The following is a 16,709-nucleotide window of genomic DNA, read 5'->3' as shown; positions in this document are numbered from 1 at the left end:
CTTGTTCAGCAGGAAAAACACACACCCCCACCACAAATTCCGACTACTAGACGCAAGACATTTTTTTTTATTTCTTGGGGACCTTTATAAGATAGAGGAGTCTGGATCGTCAGGAAAGGCTCTGCTTTGGAAAGCAATGCATGCCGAGCTTCCTCAGTCCTCCCCCTCCAGTCTGTACTGTAAAAGGGGGCAACATCTAAGGCCTATTTCTGTGTGAACAGTCGAGGGCCGTCAGAACGCGCTCGCGCGCGGGGGCGAGCGGGAGAAGGCAACCCTTTGGGGCGAGGGCGCGCCGAGCTCCTAGGCGTCGGCCGCTTGAGCGCGCAGGGCGGGGAAAGAGAAAGGGCGGCCCAGAGGGAAGGGGCTTGCCCGGCTACGCTCCGTCGCAGCACCGCCCCCTTGTGGGACGCTATAAACAGCTGCAAGGGAAACCCGGCTGGCTTCTGCGGGGCGCGCGCTTGTCGCACTTGTGGCGGAGTTGGTGGGGAGCCCTGGGAGAAGGAGCTTCCGAAGCAGCTGGTGGCCGCGCGCCCAGGTAAGACGCGGCGGCGGCGGCGCTGCTTCCTCAGCGGCTCGCTGGATTTTGTTCCTCTTCTGTGTCCGTCCTCCACAGTCTCGCCTTTCTGCACAGGCTGGGCGCTTCGCTTTCCTGGGTTTTTAACGGGGGCGCGGGCCACGCTGGGCCGGCGCCCCTAGGTTTCCATCTCTTTCGGAAGCGGGCGTCCAAAGCGGCTGGAAATCTCCTGGCGGTGGGCATATCCACGACCCCTGGCTCTGTTGCTCCGCGCGTGTGGATGCTCCTGCTGCTCTTCTGCGGGGGGAAGAAGAGGAGTATAAATCTCTGCACATGCTCGGAGAAGCGAGTTGGGTTCAGTGTATTCCCGTGTTTTCGTGGGCTCTCTCGGAATGGACGGGCCATAACCCTAGTCAGAGGCAGTTTTATCTTCTCGCTTCTCCTGCCGCTTCTCCCCACTTTGCGCAGCCATCGCAGTTGATGGAAGCCGGGTGTTAACCCCGCTGTAAGCTGTGCTTCTCTCAAAGCTTTGCATATAGCGCCCAGCAGGGCCCAGTGTATCTGGAAAGGTGAACGTTTCAGAATTGAACCCGTTTTATGGCAGCCTTTTCTTCTGCTCCTGAGCACCTTTTGGAAAAGTTTCACTGGGAACTTCGGGTGGGGTGAGATAATGAGGTTAAAGGAATTTGTTTAACTCTTGCCTGGAAGCTGCTCTGTTTCCCAGCTCCCTGTGCTCATTTGTAAAGTTTGGCTTCTTGGTGAGAAAGCAGGAAAGCTACTCAACGCACTTCTTGTTTCTAAATGATGCTAAGTCTAGTGATGTGAGCGAGCAGTGTGTCTGGAAACGGGTTCCCTTTAACGGGCATTGGGTAGAGTCTCTTGGGGACATACAGCTACCTATGGATAGTTGACTGCTATCCTGTTAATAAAAGCTTATTCAGGTTGGCCCTGCATACTAATCTATAATGGAAGAAACAACTGCTTGGTAAATATCCATGTTATGCTGTAGGTATTCTGCTTCATTTATAGATCCTGTTGAACAATCTTTGGGCAGTTTGTTTTTCCAAGTTTGTGAAATGGCTCTTTTAATAGGCATGGATTAATTAGGAAAAGACCAGCTACTTGTCATAAACCCCTTAGTGCAAAGCTAAATGCTGCAGGTAATGGGATTTAGTTGCAAGTCACATGCCCTGACAGCAAGTTCAAGTCACCTGCTTGCTAATTGTCTTGACCCCAAAATTAGCTACTGCCAGGTTGAAGATATGCTAGTGGCAGGTTTTTAGTCTTCTAAAAATGAGTGTGCAGCTGTTGACATAAGAAGTAGAACAGAATTGCTGCAAAATCCATTTAAAGTAGGTGACTCTGGAGACTTTTTATTCCAGTGTCTGGATATATAGAATTTAGAATGTATAAATGTTTATTGGCTATATGCCATTGTAGTAGTAATCTTGGCCAGTATGCAGCATTCTGCTTTTCAAGAAGCCCTTTTATGAGAGGCAAAATGCATAACTGTCTCCCTCGCTGCAAGGGTTTGGTAAACTTCATGCAATACCCCTTCTTCCACACTTTTAAACCATTTTCTTTGGGTTTTGTTTGAAATTGTTGTAAGCAGCGCCAAATTGCTTTTTGACTGAAGAGCGGTGGTACAAAATATTGTAACAGATAATAATAGATGCAAGAGTTATGGCTTTTGGGTTTATAACCCCATAATTGCTTAATTACTTCTACGGGGGGGGGGACTCCCCATTTTTTTGCAACAGATTTTTATTTCTTCAACACCTAGAACAGGTTCTGTCATGAACTACAAGAGTCAGGAGGATTGAAATGGAAAACTGAATCCCATTGGCCCTTGAAGGTAGTTGCATAATTCCTTGGCTCTGTCATGCCTGATTCTTCAAACTTGTTTAACAGCCTGGATACTATCCTGTAGAACAGTGTAGATTATTTTCTAGCCTAGATTGCCTTCTCTGTGACTGTCATTTGGATTAGCACTCTTAAAGTTACTCTAACACTTTTAAAGTTTAACTGTTAATATATTTACATATTTTGCTTTGTTTTTTAAAGGATTTTTACCTTGCCTTCTGTCACACTCAAGGCAGTTTACAATGCAAAATTATATGCCACAAATTAAAATAACGAAAACACATAGTAGCACCACAATATTGTATGGACAAACAGAATCAAGTGTGTGGGGACTACTAGAATTACTGAGATCTAGAATCTGTAAGGAGTTAGGGTCATGCTTTTCTAGCACAGCAAATAGTACATCCCTCCAAGCTGGGAGAACTGGCATTGAAATGGTAAATACATAAAGACAAATTCATTGAGAATAAAGCTCCCAATGACCACTAGCAATGCTGGTTCCACTTTCTGAAATTAGCAATGGAAGCTTCCTCCTTGGTGGAAAAAATTAATAGCTTCATGAGGACAGGGAGGTATTCCTCAGAATGACAGCATAAAGCGAGGTGTTTTTTTTTAAAAAAATGCATCCTGTAATCTTGGTCCTGATCTTGCAGCTGCTACTTATCTTTCTGTTAAATATGCATGTTAATTGCAGTTGTTCAAGTAAGGTTGCATCTAGTTTAGCCCTGAGAAATGCCAACTTGCTGAAGATCTCCGACTAAACTCTTTGCCAAAGCTGACTTTTTATTCCCAAATCATATGTACTGCTGAATGCAACTGCACTGGCAGACACTTTCTGCTCACTAGGAATTTCAGAATAGTTCTAGAGTTGTAATCCACAATAGATCTCTTCTGTAGAGAGAGATTTTACAAATGGAGCAAGTTGTGTTCCAAGATGGACCGCTTGATGGTTTCTGAAATCTCTCCTGCAAGTGGTTCGTGAGTGCATTATTATTTATTATTTAGTTAATTTTCTGTACCAACCCTCATCCGATTTTATCCTTAAAATACTTTGCAAACAAGTGACAGCGAACTACCATCTCTTCTACCACCTCCTTCAGACCAGACTATAAAAGGCCCCATACTATCTGGAAAAGCTCTGGTGGGCAGCATAGTTTGTTGCCTTCACTGCAACTAAGTAGGTTTGATTATGAGTCCACACCAATGTTAGATTGCATTCGACTGGAGTTTTCCTCCATTTGTGTTCAAGCTGTCTTCCAGCTTATCTCATTGCCTGAAGCTGTGGAGTATACTAAGGAGCCGAAAGGGCTCTACAAAGCAGGAGAGGTTGCTTAGGAGTGATCATGTCAACAGCCCAAGCCATTTGAATGTACCAGAGATCAGCCAGCACTTTGACAGGAGTGCAAATCATAGCAGCCAGAAAATCCCCCAGAGCTGTCTGGAGACCCATCGGATCCATCAGCCTCAGAAGGGTGGACCATCCTATTAGGCCTATGCAAAAGGGAAAAGGTACTGGAAGCCTAAATCTCAGCAGGAAGTGATGTGACCATGACAAGGGATTGTGATAGCAATAGCACCCTCTTTCTGCCCAGCAGAGAAAAAAAGGTCCAGAGTGTTGCCTGCTATATGCAGGGGCCAATGGCATGTTGGGACAGCCCCATGGTCAACATGGCAGCCACCCCAGAGCCGGTTACCTTGGCATCGATGTTGAAGTCCTCCAAAACTAGCAGTCTGGGAGTCCTCAACATCGCCTCTGAGACCAGTTCTGTCAGTTCAGGCAGGGAGACTGCTAGGCAGCAAGGTAGGTGGTGTTATTGAATACTGCTTGACAGGTGTATCAAAGCACTGTATTGTTAGGGAAAGGATTTGAAGAATGGTAGCTTAGAACTCTATGCTGCAGAGCACAGTTGGCTCCACATCATGCAAAGCTTTACTGCAGTGTTCTTAAATACGTTATGGGCATGCCATTACTAGCTGAGGGCACATCAGAAGCGGAAACAATTACTATAGTAAACCAAATCTGGATGTATATTAAGCACATTCATCTTGAATGTAAAGCCCAAGTACAGATATTGGTGTTAATACTGAATGTTGACCAAGTGCCCTCAGCTGCTTATTAGAAGTCAGCTCTCCTGACACCTGTTGATAAAATTAGTTCAACGCCATTATTTCCTCTTCTGTACCAAAATGAGTATTTACATTAGCACAGACATATTGTATGGCAGTTGTGCAGTTCTGAGAGGCTTCGTCAGTGCATCAAATGATGCTACACTTGCCACATGTGCTTATAAGCATGCAAATATAAATGCAAAAGTTTCCCAGTGCAATCTTGTTCTGATGACTTGCTTGTGGAATGAGTACCTAAAGCAGGGCCAGCCTACTCATAGAGAATTGTTTTTATGGGAAAGAGAAATAGCCAGAGCAGGCAGTTGCCATTTCTTTGTCCATTACTGTTACTATTATTGTACACATTTGTACACCACTTTATGGCATAAAACCATTGAAGCAACGTACAGGGTAAAATATAGAAAAAAATACAGAAGCACAATAAAACCAATTTAACAAACTCTTAAAAATAACATTTCATGAAAACAGAGAATTGATCTTTCATAAATAACTGGGTGACACCTCAAGGAAAGTTTTCCTAAACAAAAAATGTATTCAGTAGGTGCCTAAATATCAGAATGCTATATGCCTGTCTGATTGTGGCTGAAAAATGAATCTGGAGAGTTGGGGCTAAATTGAACCTCTGTGTCAGACATATGGTATTCTCAGCAGTTTCCTATCTGAGGAGCACAGTTGCTGGGCAGGTCTTCGGCAAGACGATGCCTTAGATATTCCCGTCTCAAGTTTAGGGCACTAAATATTAAAAACAAGACTTTGAATTGTGCCTGGTAGCATTTTGGCAGCTAGTGTGGCTCCTTCAGCAGAGGATCTGTGATGTTGATGGGGTACCCCAGTCTAGCTGCTGCATTCTGTACCAGCTGCAGCTTCCAGGTTTAGTCCAAGTGAAGCCCCACGTAAAACACATAGCAATAATCCAGTCTTGAGGTTACCAGTGCCAAGGTGAATTCCTTAGAGTATGTGGTCTTTAAAGTGGAAGGAAATGAACTTATACATACACATTAAAGTTGGTTGCCAACAAAGGAACAACAGAACCCCAGTTAAAATTAAGTTCCTAGTGGGTTTACTCTTTAGGAGATGCTATAAAGTGGGAAGGAATCTTATACTGCAAAGCTCTGGAGAAAGGAATGCAGCTTATATCCGTCTTAGGGTCCTGTTTGCTATGATTGATATCAGCTGCTACATAGTAGTGTAGCCAAACCATTGGATAAATGTAATGGAATCCCGACATTTTAGATTCCAGTGGTGCCAAGAATGACAAAATAATAGTATATGTCATAAGTAACCGTTTCAACCTCATCTTGACCATTATATAATGCCAAATCCTGGAAAAGCAGTATTAAACTCTTGAGGACTGTTAAAGGGATGTGCTAAGTAGTTAAAATTAATGTTGCTACCTAAAATGGAGCTACTAGGGTCATGCAGAAGACGACTTGTAATTGCTGGGTAGGGAATGCACTAAAATGTCCTGATCTGGATTAATCATTAATCTTCTTTTCCTACATTCCAATAATGGTTTACTCTAGACAATGGTCACTTAGCTGTGCAGCTTTGCTTTGTAAGATTTTCTGGGTCACTCTCTCCATAACGACTAAGCTGAACTTGGGTTCAAGCTATCTGAAAAAGCTAATAGAAGAGCAGTGATTTATAGAAAGATTCTTTTATTTGTACACTTAAAGGAGTTGGCTGCTGTTGTTTTTCACTGTTTATCCAAAATCATTAGGAGTTGGGCCAGGTTCACAATGTGACCCGACCCAACACACACACACACACACACACACACACACACACACGGAACTGTGTATCAGAGCAAGCTTGTCTGCAAGGCAGCAGCTCCAGTATTTCAGCTACACAATATGTGTTCTTGAAGCATCAGCATCAATGGAAGTGGTTGCAGAAGCTATTTCATCTGTGAACTTCTGTCTTACGTTGTCTGGTTTGTCCAAAGGGCTATTTGTCAGCAAAAAGAGCTGTTAGATAAGGATGTATGGATAGGTATCATTATTTTCTGGTGACTGGAATGCTGTGCCCCTTGAAACTTTACTAACAGAGGTTAATTTGAGAAAAGGCGATTTAAACCAGTTAGTTGTTAAAGTTAAATAAATGATTAAATAAAATAAGATTCCTAATAGAGGAAAAATGATATTATAACAGACCTCACAATCGGCTTCAAAATCTAGCACAGTCGTACCTTGGATCCCAAATGCCTTGCAACTCGAACATTTTGGCTCCCGAATGCCGCAAACCCGGAAGTGAGTGCTCTGGTTTGAGAACGTTCTTTGGAACCCAAATGTCTTACATGGCTTCCGCGGATTCTGATTGAGTGCAGGAAGCTCCTGCAGCCAATCGGAAGTCGCGCCTTGGTTGTTCGAACATTTTTAGAAGTTGAATGGACTTCTGGAATGGATTCCGTTCGACAACCAGGGTACGACTGTAGTTGAGTGAAATTGAAAAACTTCCCATTCAAATATTAATGGCCCATGGAAGACAGGTAAACAAGATTGCCTTATCAGCAGCTCAGAGGGAGTTTAGCTTCATTGAGTATCAATAGTTTGAGTCCAGGATATCTTGGGGGCAATTGCTGCTTCCAATGTGGACTTCACTTGACTTAGACTCTTCTAGTTGTCTCTCTCACCCACCAGACAAATGTTTAGTGGGACAGGTGTTCTCTCTGCCCCACATCGGCCCCACTAAGCAAGCAGAAACTGTGTTTCAACAGGCATATTAACAAGATTTTTAAAAGCACCTTTTATTAGTTTTTCCTTGTTTGTTCTTGGGCTGCATGTTATGGAAAACAAAGGTCACCTTTCCGCCACATAGAGATGTTCCATTTACCAATTTTAAAAGTTTGGATACACCTTTCTAAGCAAATACCCACTCCAGGCAATATTTTAAAATACTTGTTTTCCTTCTTACACTTTCTTGCTGTGTCCTAACCCCCACTGGAGGATAGAAACTGGCTTTGTGTTTTTGAGGCATTTCTCTCAAAACTAATTTGTGTCCTTGGTCAGTAGAGTTTAATAACGTTCCTTGCTCCTTTCCACCCCAAAATATATTTTCTTCTGGGCCTTCAGGATCTGCTCATGGTTCCAGCTTGCATCCTTCTCTCTTCTATGGAAGAGGGAGCTGTGGAGAGTTTACTGATGTTGGATTAGGGAGACTGCACCAGAGACATTTAGGAGAATGAGCCATTTGCTGTTGTCCCTTGCACCCCTCCAGTGGGTATGGTGCTGCACATGTTCACTTCCTCTGCTGATTGGAAAATAGGTGTGTGTGAGAGAGAACATGCACTGGGGCATACTGTTTCTGGTTCCAGTTGTGTGATTGAGGGTGAGGTTACTCCCCTGCTTTCTGAGCATGATGGAATTGTCTGGAACAATTGCTGCACTCCAGTGGATACTCCCAACTCTGCTTTCATCACATTGCTGTAATCATTCTCTTACACGGAATATCTATGGAATGCTCTCACGATGTTGTAAGAAATCTATGCATGACAAATGATTTGTTCCCTTAAACCTAGTATGAAGGCTTTACTGTTTGAGAAATGTATGAAAACTTACCTCAGCCTGCAGTTACTCCAGGCTGTAGCTCCCAACTCTCTCCCCCACCTTCCCCCCAGCAGCAAGATATCTATGACAAAAGTGTCTCTCATTAAATGTAAACGAATTGTGAAAGAGACTCCTAGGATTTGAAAATGGAGACGATAGACGTACCCTTCCCTGTTCATTTGTTTTGTAACACACACAAAAATCCTTAATAAAAAGTAAAACTAAAACTGATGGAGTGGAAGTTGGAGGGAAAAATTAAGATTGTTCTAGAAAAGTTATTGTTATTTTCTACAAATGTTAGCAAAGCTTCTGCTGTGGAAACACAACCTTTACCTTGTTGCTAATTGCTAGCATCTCTTTTGCAGACTCAAAATGCCAAACTGGGGAGGTGGCAACAAGTGTGGGGCCTGTGGCAGAACAGTGTACCATGCAGAAGAAGTTCAATGTGATGGGAGAAGCTTCCACAGATGCTGCTTTCTTTGTAGTAAGTACTCTTTTCAGTTGAAACAGTGAATGGGAAGTGCAAGTCGTGAGCAGCAGGACCATAGTTTTTGCTATTCAGCTCCAAAGACAGACATCTTATGGCCTCAAGGAACAAAGAGTGTAAAATACCAAGCACTATCTATGCTGCCTTGAGCAATCTTGAGTTCCTTTCTTCCCAGGATGACTCAAGAGGACTGTATCTTCAGCAGAGGAATGCAGTAGTCTTTGTCAGGAGAGCATTTTCAGACACTGCATGACCACCACAGGAAGTGGACCTACTTGCATGTCTCATATAACTGAGCACATAAACAATAAGAAGCTGCTCTAGCTGTTCTTTGGAAGAGAAGTGGACCAGCTCTGTCTAGTACTGAGAGTATTAAAAGGACTGGAATTAGAAGGATTCAAGACTGAACTATATCACCATCTTTGCAAATGAAAGGCTTAGGTCAGTGGTCGGCCGGTTATGGTCCTCCAGTTGTGTGGGGGCTGCAACTTCTATTGGCCTCAGCAAGCATGGTCAATGGAGTTGTAGTCTCAGAACATCTGGACAGCCACAGGTCCCCTATGCCTGGTTTAGGTTTTCACTTTGCTACACGTTGGTCACTTCAAATCAAAGCCACCATTTCAGTTGGCTCTGAGCTGAATTTATATTCTAAGATTAAGCATGTTGTCAGGGGTTCAGGAGCAGAGGCAAGGGCAAGGGAGGAAACAGAGAGCGAGGGGGAGGAGGCAGAAGAAAGGATGAGTGATGACGACGACCCGAGATCTCCGAGTCTTTCCAGTGAATCAGAAGATTCACAGAAAGGAGCACCAGTGGCCAGGGCAAGGGGGGAGCCTAGGGGGACACCCCAGGAGGAAAGGGCCAGAGGGGGCTCAGAGGGGAGCAGTTGGAAATCGGGACCAGCGTCACCAACAGAGAGCAGGGGAGAGGAAGGGAGTCAGGTATCAAGCGCTGGCAGCTCACAACAGGAGGGAGGGCACGAGTCAGGAGTGGCCACACCTCCATCAGGGAGCGAAGAAACGGTCAGACGGAAAGTGGAAGGTTGGGCGCGCGCGCCAAGTTCAAATGCACAGGAAGGTGGCGCAGTAAGCAGCCCAGAAAGGGAGCCAGGTCCTAAAGCCCGGCGCAAGGAGACAGAAGGGTCCGGGGGGTCAGCGTCAGAAGAGTCCCGGAAGGAAGAGACCCCGGGGGGCAGAGGGACCCAGAGAAGAACAGTCAGGCGGAAAAGGTGGAGTAAGGCTAGGATATTAAGTTGGTGTACAGGAGGCGGGGACCCAGACAGAGCTTCGCCGATCTAACCATAAGATGTAGAGTTGCACGCAGCAGCTTGAGAATGGGAACTGTAACTCAATAAAGACTTTTACTAAATGATCACTGGCTAGCGTGATCCTCTGTGAGCTAGGATCGGGGAGCAACTCTGACACATGTTAACAAAATACCAACTTTAATCCATAAAAATGCCTGTTTCACACTGTAAGTTGTTCCAGCAGTTTACATTTTAAAGATCATTTTGTGAGAATTCATTAGTTGGCTCTCTTCCTCATCCATACCAAATAAGTTAATTGAATGATCTGGTTGATTTTCTATTTCAGCACAGTGGAGCCAAAATTCTGTTGGGCTTTGGCACAGAAGGCTGTTGATTGTCTTAAATGAGCAGAGTCTATGCGATTATGTTTCAGGCCAACAGCTTATTGAAGAATTGCATTTTTGTACTAAAAAGCATGTTCATTAGATACTAAGCAAAGGATTGCATCAAATAACTGCTTTGTGATGCAATATTGTTGTGACATTAAATGTGGATTGTAGTTTACCCAAGCTCATGTCATGAAATTAGTAAGAGCAACAAGCAATTTGGGTGAGGGAGGCAGGGCCTGGAATTTTCAGTAGCTGCACTTCAGGAAAAGCAGGGCAGTTGATAACAGCTGTCAAACCTCATGGTAGCAAGAAAGTCAATGAGCTAAGCAGCAAGGCTGGAAAGGTAACAGAATAAGCTCAAACTATTTGCAGTTTAGGTTCAGGATTGCTTCTTCCTGTTTAGGCTTAGACATGGAAAATATGAAGGAATAGGTTTCTGAGGATGCATAAAGAACTCAGCTGTGAAGGAATTGGTTATCTCATTTGGCTTCTACACATCTGGGATTAAAGGCAAGAGCCCTTCTAATCAGAAGGCATGACTTTTCCTGACAACATTTTTCATGAAACTAAACAGTGTCTTGTGAGATAATAATGGAACACATTGTACACTACACAATTCGAATACAGGGGTCAAAACCCAAAGTGTGGCACTGCTCTGCTTCAAAAGGAAGCAAAAACGCACACATGAGAATCTAGTTCTGCAGTGTAGCTTGACTCACATGTGATGTGGAATAGTGATGGGCAGACGAGACATGAGCAGGAATGCATTTCTGTCTTTGTAACCTTTGCAATGCCAGTTAAAAGGTGGGTACTGTATTTTTATTGGGTGTGAGGAATGGCTAGTGCTGGTGTCAATCCTCTTATATATTTCGTACTAGGTGAGTTCTGAACTGCCTGTTTCTGGTGATAGGCAAAAATAATACTCAATTTTGAAGTTGTAATGGTGTTAACTAAAGCATGTTGCCCTGAAGTAAACTTCTTGAATGTGAATGGTGGAGAGCACATGGACTCTGTTGTGCCGAGTGCTCATATAGAACTGCCCATATTTTCTCATTAACAGAGAAATTCTGGCCTCATTCCCAGGAAACAGAACAAGCAACTTAAAACTGTAAAAGCAGAAATGGGTTACTAATGGTATTTCAGGACATGGATTTAAGTTGGGTCAGTATTCCCAGTAAGTCTCTCAAATGGAGTATCCATAGAAGGTGCACTAATTATTATTTTTTAGTTCCTCTAGTTATGGATACTTTGTAAACTAAGAGTAGGAACTGTTACATAATTAAACATGTTGTGTGGTTTTAAAAAAGCAGGAGGGAAAATTGCTGACCTCAGTTCCTGGCTGCTTTTGCAGCCTCGTTAATTAAACTGCATCAAGCTTCCATTCTGTAAATGTCACAGTTAAGAATGGGAATGAGGGACAAGTCCCTCTGTAGAGCAAAATATAATCCAGCAATTCAAAAACATTCCCCTCTTTTAATTTTCCAGTAGTCCGCTAAGGTTTAAGAACTACCAGAGGCACTCTCCCCCCCCCCCGCCCCCGGTACTTAATGTTCCTTTCTGTTAATAAATAGGCATCCGTTTTTTGAAGAAGTAAATTATTTCTTTCTTTCTTTTCCAGTGGTCTGCCGGAAAAACTTAGACAGCACAACAGTAGCCATCCATGACGAAGAGGTCTACTGCAAATCATGCTATGGAAAGAAGTATGGTCCAAAAGGCTATGGCTATGGCCAAGGAGCAGGCACTCTTAATATGGACAGAGGGGAGAGGCTGGGCATCAAGCATGACAAGTAAGTATAACTTGCATGTTACTTGTAACTGCAGCTGGCAGTGTGACTCTACATGAAACAGCCTGCGGCCATGCTTTTGTCATGTCTGTATTGTGTATTGTCCCTAAGCAATGGTGGAATGGTAAAGTTCACTCTGATTATATAACTAAGCCTTCGTTATTAGCAGCTGTCCAGGGAACAAACATCTCTGGAAATGAGTCAAGCCTGGTTTGTTCTCTGTGTGTAATAGTGATTCAGTTTTCTCAGAAAGCTGTTTATTATGGAAGTGATGCAGCTAGGCTCTATTGGTAAGTGTTTTATAATTAAGGGTCCACCTCTTAAATCATGTTATGTTACTTTAGAATCTCATGAATATCCAGCCTAATATATACGATGGGGCAAACCAATGCCTAATTCACATGTGACACCAAACCATGGTTTGGGCACAATGAGAATTGTGCTTGCGTGCGCTTCCTCTTCTCTTTATGCACTCGGCTTCAGTTGCTTCCTCTTGAATCAAAACCAGTGCACATTGGCTTGTGCAGCAGCAGCAGTTATGGCTTCCAGTATGCCAGGAGCATTGGGGGCGGGTAGTAATTGCGAGCAAGGCTTGGTATTTCATTTGAACAGTCTCAACATGTTGGATGCTGAGCAGTTCCTTCTGTTCAGATGAAGGCTTCAAAGCCTTGCTATTATGCCTCAGATGAATTTATAGTTCTCAAGGATAGAGCACCTTCACTGTAAAATGAAAAGCCATGATGCAGTCCACCATAACCTCATTGATTGTAGTAGGATTTTCAGGGCCCTCTAAATGGATAAGAATACTTGGATGGTGAAGGCACCTCCCTAAATGACAGGGGATATGTTTTAAAGACAAACAAGCCACAAGGCAAAAAGAAACTCAGATCTGTAGAACGGCTGCATTTTAAAGAATACAAGGGAATACTGTGGCAGTCTTTATCATAGCCAGAACTTCAGACACAAATGAGGCTGCATTGATGGGGGCTTTTGATAAAAGTTGTTTTTATAAATTCCAGTAAACTTTAGAGCAAAAATCCTGATGTGAGGCAGTCTTAAATAAGTACATTTTTAGCAGTGCATATTTGTAAACCTAGCCATTGTTCAAACTAAGAGATAATTTGCGAACATGGCTGTCTTTAAAAACCTCTTTCATATTACAGGTGCAAATTGAGGGAAAATCATTACAACAGCATTGTGAGAGTTCAGTGAGCCAGCATATCGAAGTATAACTATGGGCTAGTATGCATCTAAACCAGGTTACTGGTTTGTGGCCCCCCTGTTCTTTTTATTATGTATTTTGTGTTTTTATTTTGTATTTTTACGTTGTGAACCGTCCTTTGATCTATGGATGAAGGGCAGGACACAAATTTAAATCATGGATTCCACTGAAATTGGATATTCACGCTAGGGCACCTTTACTTTATTTTAGTGCACCTTCTCACCGACCTACAACAAGTCCAAATACTTCAAAGTTTGCCCAAAAATTTGGAGGAGCAGAGAAATGTTCCAGGTGTGGTGATTCTGTGTATGCAGCCGAGAAAGTAATAGGAGCTGGAAAGGTAAGGTAGCATATTGTTGCAGATACCTTGCCAAGCAACAATGACATTTTTCAGATTCATTAATTGTAGATAAAATCTTGGCTTGTTAAGAGTGGGGTAGCTTGCTCTCTTACAAGAGGTGAGCAAGTAGATCTCTTTGAGGAGGAAGAGATTTGCAGTCTTGAGACAGTGGCCAGCTGAATCCAGTTTCTCAAACATTTGTACTTAAGTGCTTTTTACTAATACATCAAGCTCATATGAATAGCAAGATAACTCTAAGAAGACAACTTTTTTTGAAAATAAAGATTTGGAATTTTTTTAATGGTGCAATACAGAAGCCTAAAATAAATGTGCTCTCTTTCTATCTAGCCTTGGCACAAAAACTGCTTTCGCTGTGCCAAGTGTGGGAAAAGTCTTGAATCAACAACTCTGACAGAGAAGGACGGTGAAATCTATTGCAAAGGTAAGAGGTTAAGGCAAAGGGCATAAAAATTGCTTGTTCCGGTGAAGAGTTGTATGGTTTGATTCCAGGAAGGGGTGGTCAACAGGTCAAAGGAATCTATTCTGCAACTGTTCTTTAAGTGGATAAATATTTTCTCAATTTAAGTGATAGTTGGAGAATAATGAAGGTATCAGGTTTTCAACTAAGGAAGTAATCTTAAATCATTGCTGTGGATGGTGTAGGGACAACTATTTTACACCAGCCAAAAGGATTTGTATAGCAGTTTCCTTCTTTCAGAGGTGGCAGTTCTATAGGTACAGTGGTGCCTCGCAAGACGAAAAGAATCTGTTCTGTGATTCTCTTCATCTAGCGGTTTTTTCGTCTTGCGAAGCAAGCCCATTGACGGATTAGCGCTATTAGCGGCTTATCGGATCAGCTGATAAGCGGCTTAGCGGCTTAGAAAAAGGGGGGGAGGGGAAAAACCCGCAGGAACTCGCAAGACATTTTCGTCTTGCGAAGCAAGCCCATAGGACATTTGTTTTGCGAAGCACCTCCAAAATGGAAAACTCTTTCGTCTAGCGAGTTTTCTGTCTTGCGAGGCATTCGTCTTGCGGGGCACCACTGTATAAGGAATAGTTTTGCCCTGGAAAACAATAGAAACTCATTTAAAAAAATGTTCTGTAAATCTGCTTGAGTACCTGATTTTATTATTTCACCAAAACAACTGCTAGAATTGAACTGATAGTCTACTATTTATCCTTGCAGGTTGTTATGCGAAGAACTTTGGCCCCAAAGGATTTGGCTATGGGCAGGGAGCTGGTGCTCTGGTTCACGCTCAATGATTCGTTAGTGCCACTGCACTGAAATGGTTCTGTAGTTACATTATAAATGCCACTAATTACTGTGAAACTGATAACTAGTGTCCTATGCCGTTGCTTGTCTTAAAGTATTGCATTTTCTCAAGCCTTAAAAGCACACTTTTTACATGCACTGTCAATTGGGTTCGGTAAATCTTTTTTTTGCTTAGAAGATTAGTGTGTTGAAAGGCCCCCTGGAGAAAATTGTTCTGTTTCTACTGCCTACAGATCTGCATCTATATATTGCTTTGCCTGCAACATTTGAAGCATGGTATGAGTTGCTTGCTGCCTAAACGAGCACTTCATCAGGTAATGGGAAGACTGGGAGTAAAAAGCATATTAATCCATTATAGCCAAGTCTGTCATTGTAGATTTGCAGTAGCCCTGCTCAGGCATTAACCTTCCCAATTATGCTCACTGGTCTTGCCTACTCCACTCTGGAGAAGTAACTTCTAAAATAGGAACCTGCTCTACTCATGGAGTCCATAATTTAGAATCCTGGTGTTACTCCACTAAGTATAGCAGGTTCCCTTCTAGGGAATGATGGGATAATGGAAGAGTTAAGGCCAATAAGCTGACAACCACCCATCCCTTGCTCTGCCCCTTTTATAGGGGATGAACACCTGAACAGGGCTAGTGCAAATGGCCATCATAACACTATGTTAACTGTCCATCTCAGTAGTTTCACAGACAACATATGTGAGGTTACCTTGATGTCAGAAAGGCAGCAACTTCTAAAAATGCAACTGAGGTATCTTCTGCAGTAGATCTCTGCTCTGGCTATTCTAATTCATGGTATCCTAAAGAGAGACTGGGGGGGACAGGACCATAGCTTGACTCACAAGGAAGTTCCCTCCTCTCTCCTTCTCTACTCCCATTTCACCTGCACAGGCTGTTTGGGAAGAGGTTGGATGGAGCACAGGGGGAACTCTATGAACTCAAGTTTACTATAAGATCCAAGTCTATGATATATACTGCAGTTATGAGAACATTAAGAGTCTGGAGTAACTTCTAGAAAGCCTCATATCTTGTTATTACTCTTTGAATACTGATGTTCTGAATTGCTTGTAGAGTTAGCCCTACAACTATTGCTACTCTATCCATAATTGGCCAGGGTTATGACATTTTGGAATATACACAGTAACAAAAATGTCATTTGTGATTCAGACTTCTGCAAAGGGACCAGTACTTCTAACCACTTACTAGGGTATCTTCAACATTGTGGATGAGGCAGTTCACCAAGGCACTAATTTCTGGGGACAGGGGAAGAAGCAGACAGGACAGTAACTAGAAAGCGTAGGGAAACTAAGGTTTCACTTGTTAAACAGTTTCTTGTGTTATAGACAAAAACAATTTTTGTCAGATTTTATTCATTTGGTAACTTGTTCCCATATCCCTACTCCATAGTAGACTTCACTACAGAGATTTTAGACATCTAAGTATATATGAACTATGGGCTTTGCTATTTTTGCAGTATGAACTGGGATAATGGACATCTTATTTCAAGCCAAGATGCTATTTTGCTTTTGTTAATCATGCAAGTTTGCTTGGTATGCTTATGTACATGTGGGTCATTTTGAAATTTTTGAAGCAAGGACAAAGTATGCATGTCTCAACAATAAATGGTTAGGCTGCCAAAGAAATGACTTCATATCTCCTTTCAACGTCATCTGTGTGCACAGCACAATTCTGAACAAGGATCCCCAAATCAGAGTACTAATTATTCTTTAACTCTGTGTTCTTACAACCATATAATTAACAAATCTAGGCCAAGGGCATATACAATAAGAGCAAGAAATGCTTATGCAATAACAACAGTTAAAGCTATTTTCACTACTTAACCAGTAATTTTGGCCAAACTGCAGCTACCTGACAAACTAGAGATCTGCTGTTCCCAATCTAAGCACCACAGTAAGT

The 16,709-nt window shown here is 42.7% G+C and overlaps 1 protein-coding gene across 2 annotated transcripts; it reads left to right on the top strand.

Moving 5' to 3' along the window:
- Positions 1–381: 381 nt before the first annotated feature.
- On the top strand, positions 382–16,435 carry CSRP2 (cysteine and glycine rich protein 2). 2 transcript variants are annotated; one of them, XM_082241391.1, is made up of 6 exons: positions 382–535; positions 8,415–8,533; positions 11,787–11,955; positions 13,385–13,514; positions 13,863–13,956; positions 14,701–16,435. In XM_082241391.1, exons 2-6 carry the CDS (start codon positions 8,422–8,424, stop codon positions 14,775–14,777), a joined length of 582 nt encoding a protein of 193 aa, XP_082097517.1. In that variant the 5' UTR covers positions 382–535; positions 8,415–8,421; the 3' UTR covers positions 14,778–16,435. The 2 variants fall into 2 exon arrangements, with proteins under 2 accessions (XP_082097517.1, XP_082097518.1); XM_082241392.1 differs by having other exon boundaries at positions 387–519; positions 8,401–8,533.
- The last annotated feature ends 274 nt before the right edge of the window (positions 16,436–16,709 follow it).

The sequence above is a fragment of the Podarcis vaucheri genome (genome assembly GCF_965113315.1).
Source record: "Podarcis vaucheri genome assembly, chromosome: 10".
Lineage (NCBI taxonomy): Eukaryota > Metazoa > Chordata > Lepidosauria > Squamata > Lacertidae > Podarcis > Podarcis vaucheri.
Note: the sequence above shows the minus strand (reverse complement) of the source record. Positions and strands in the feature narration are given on the sequence as shown.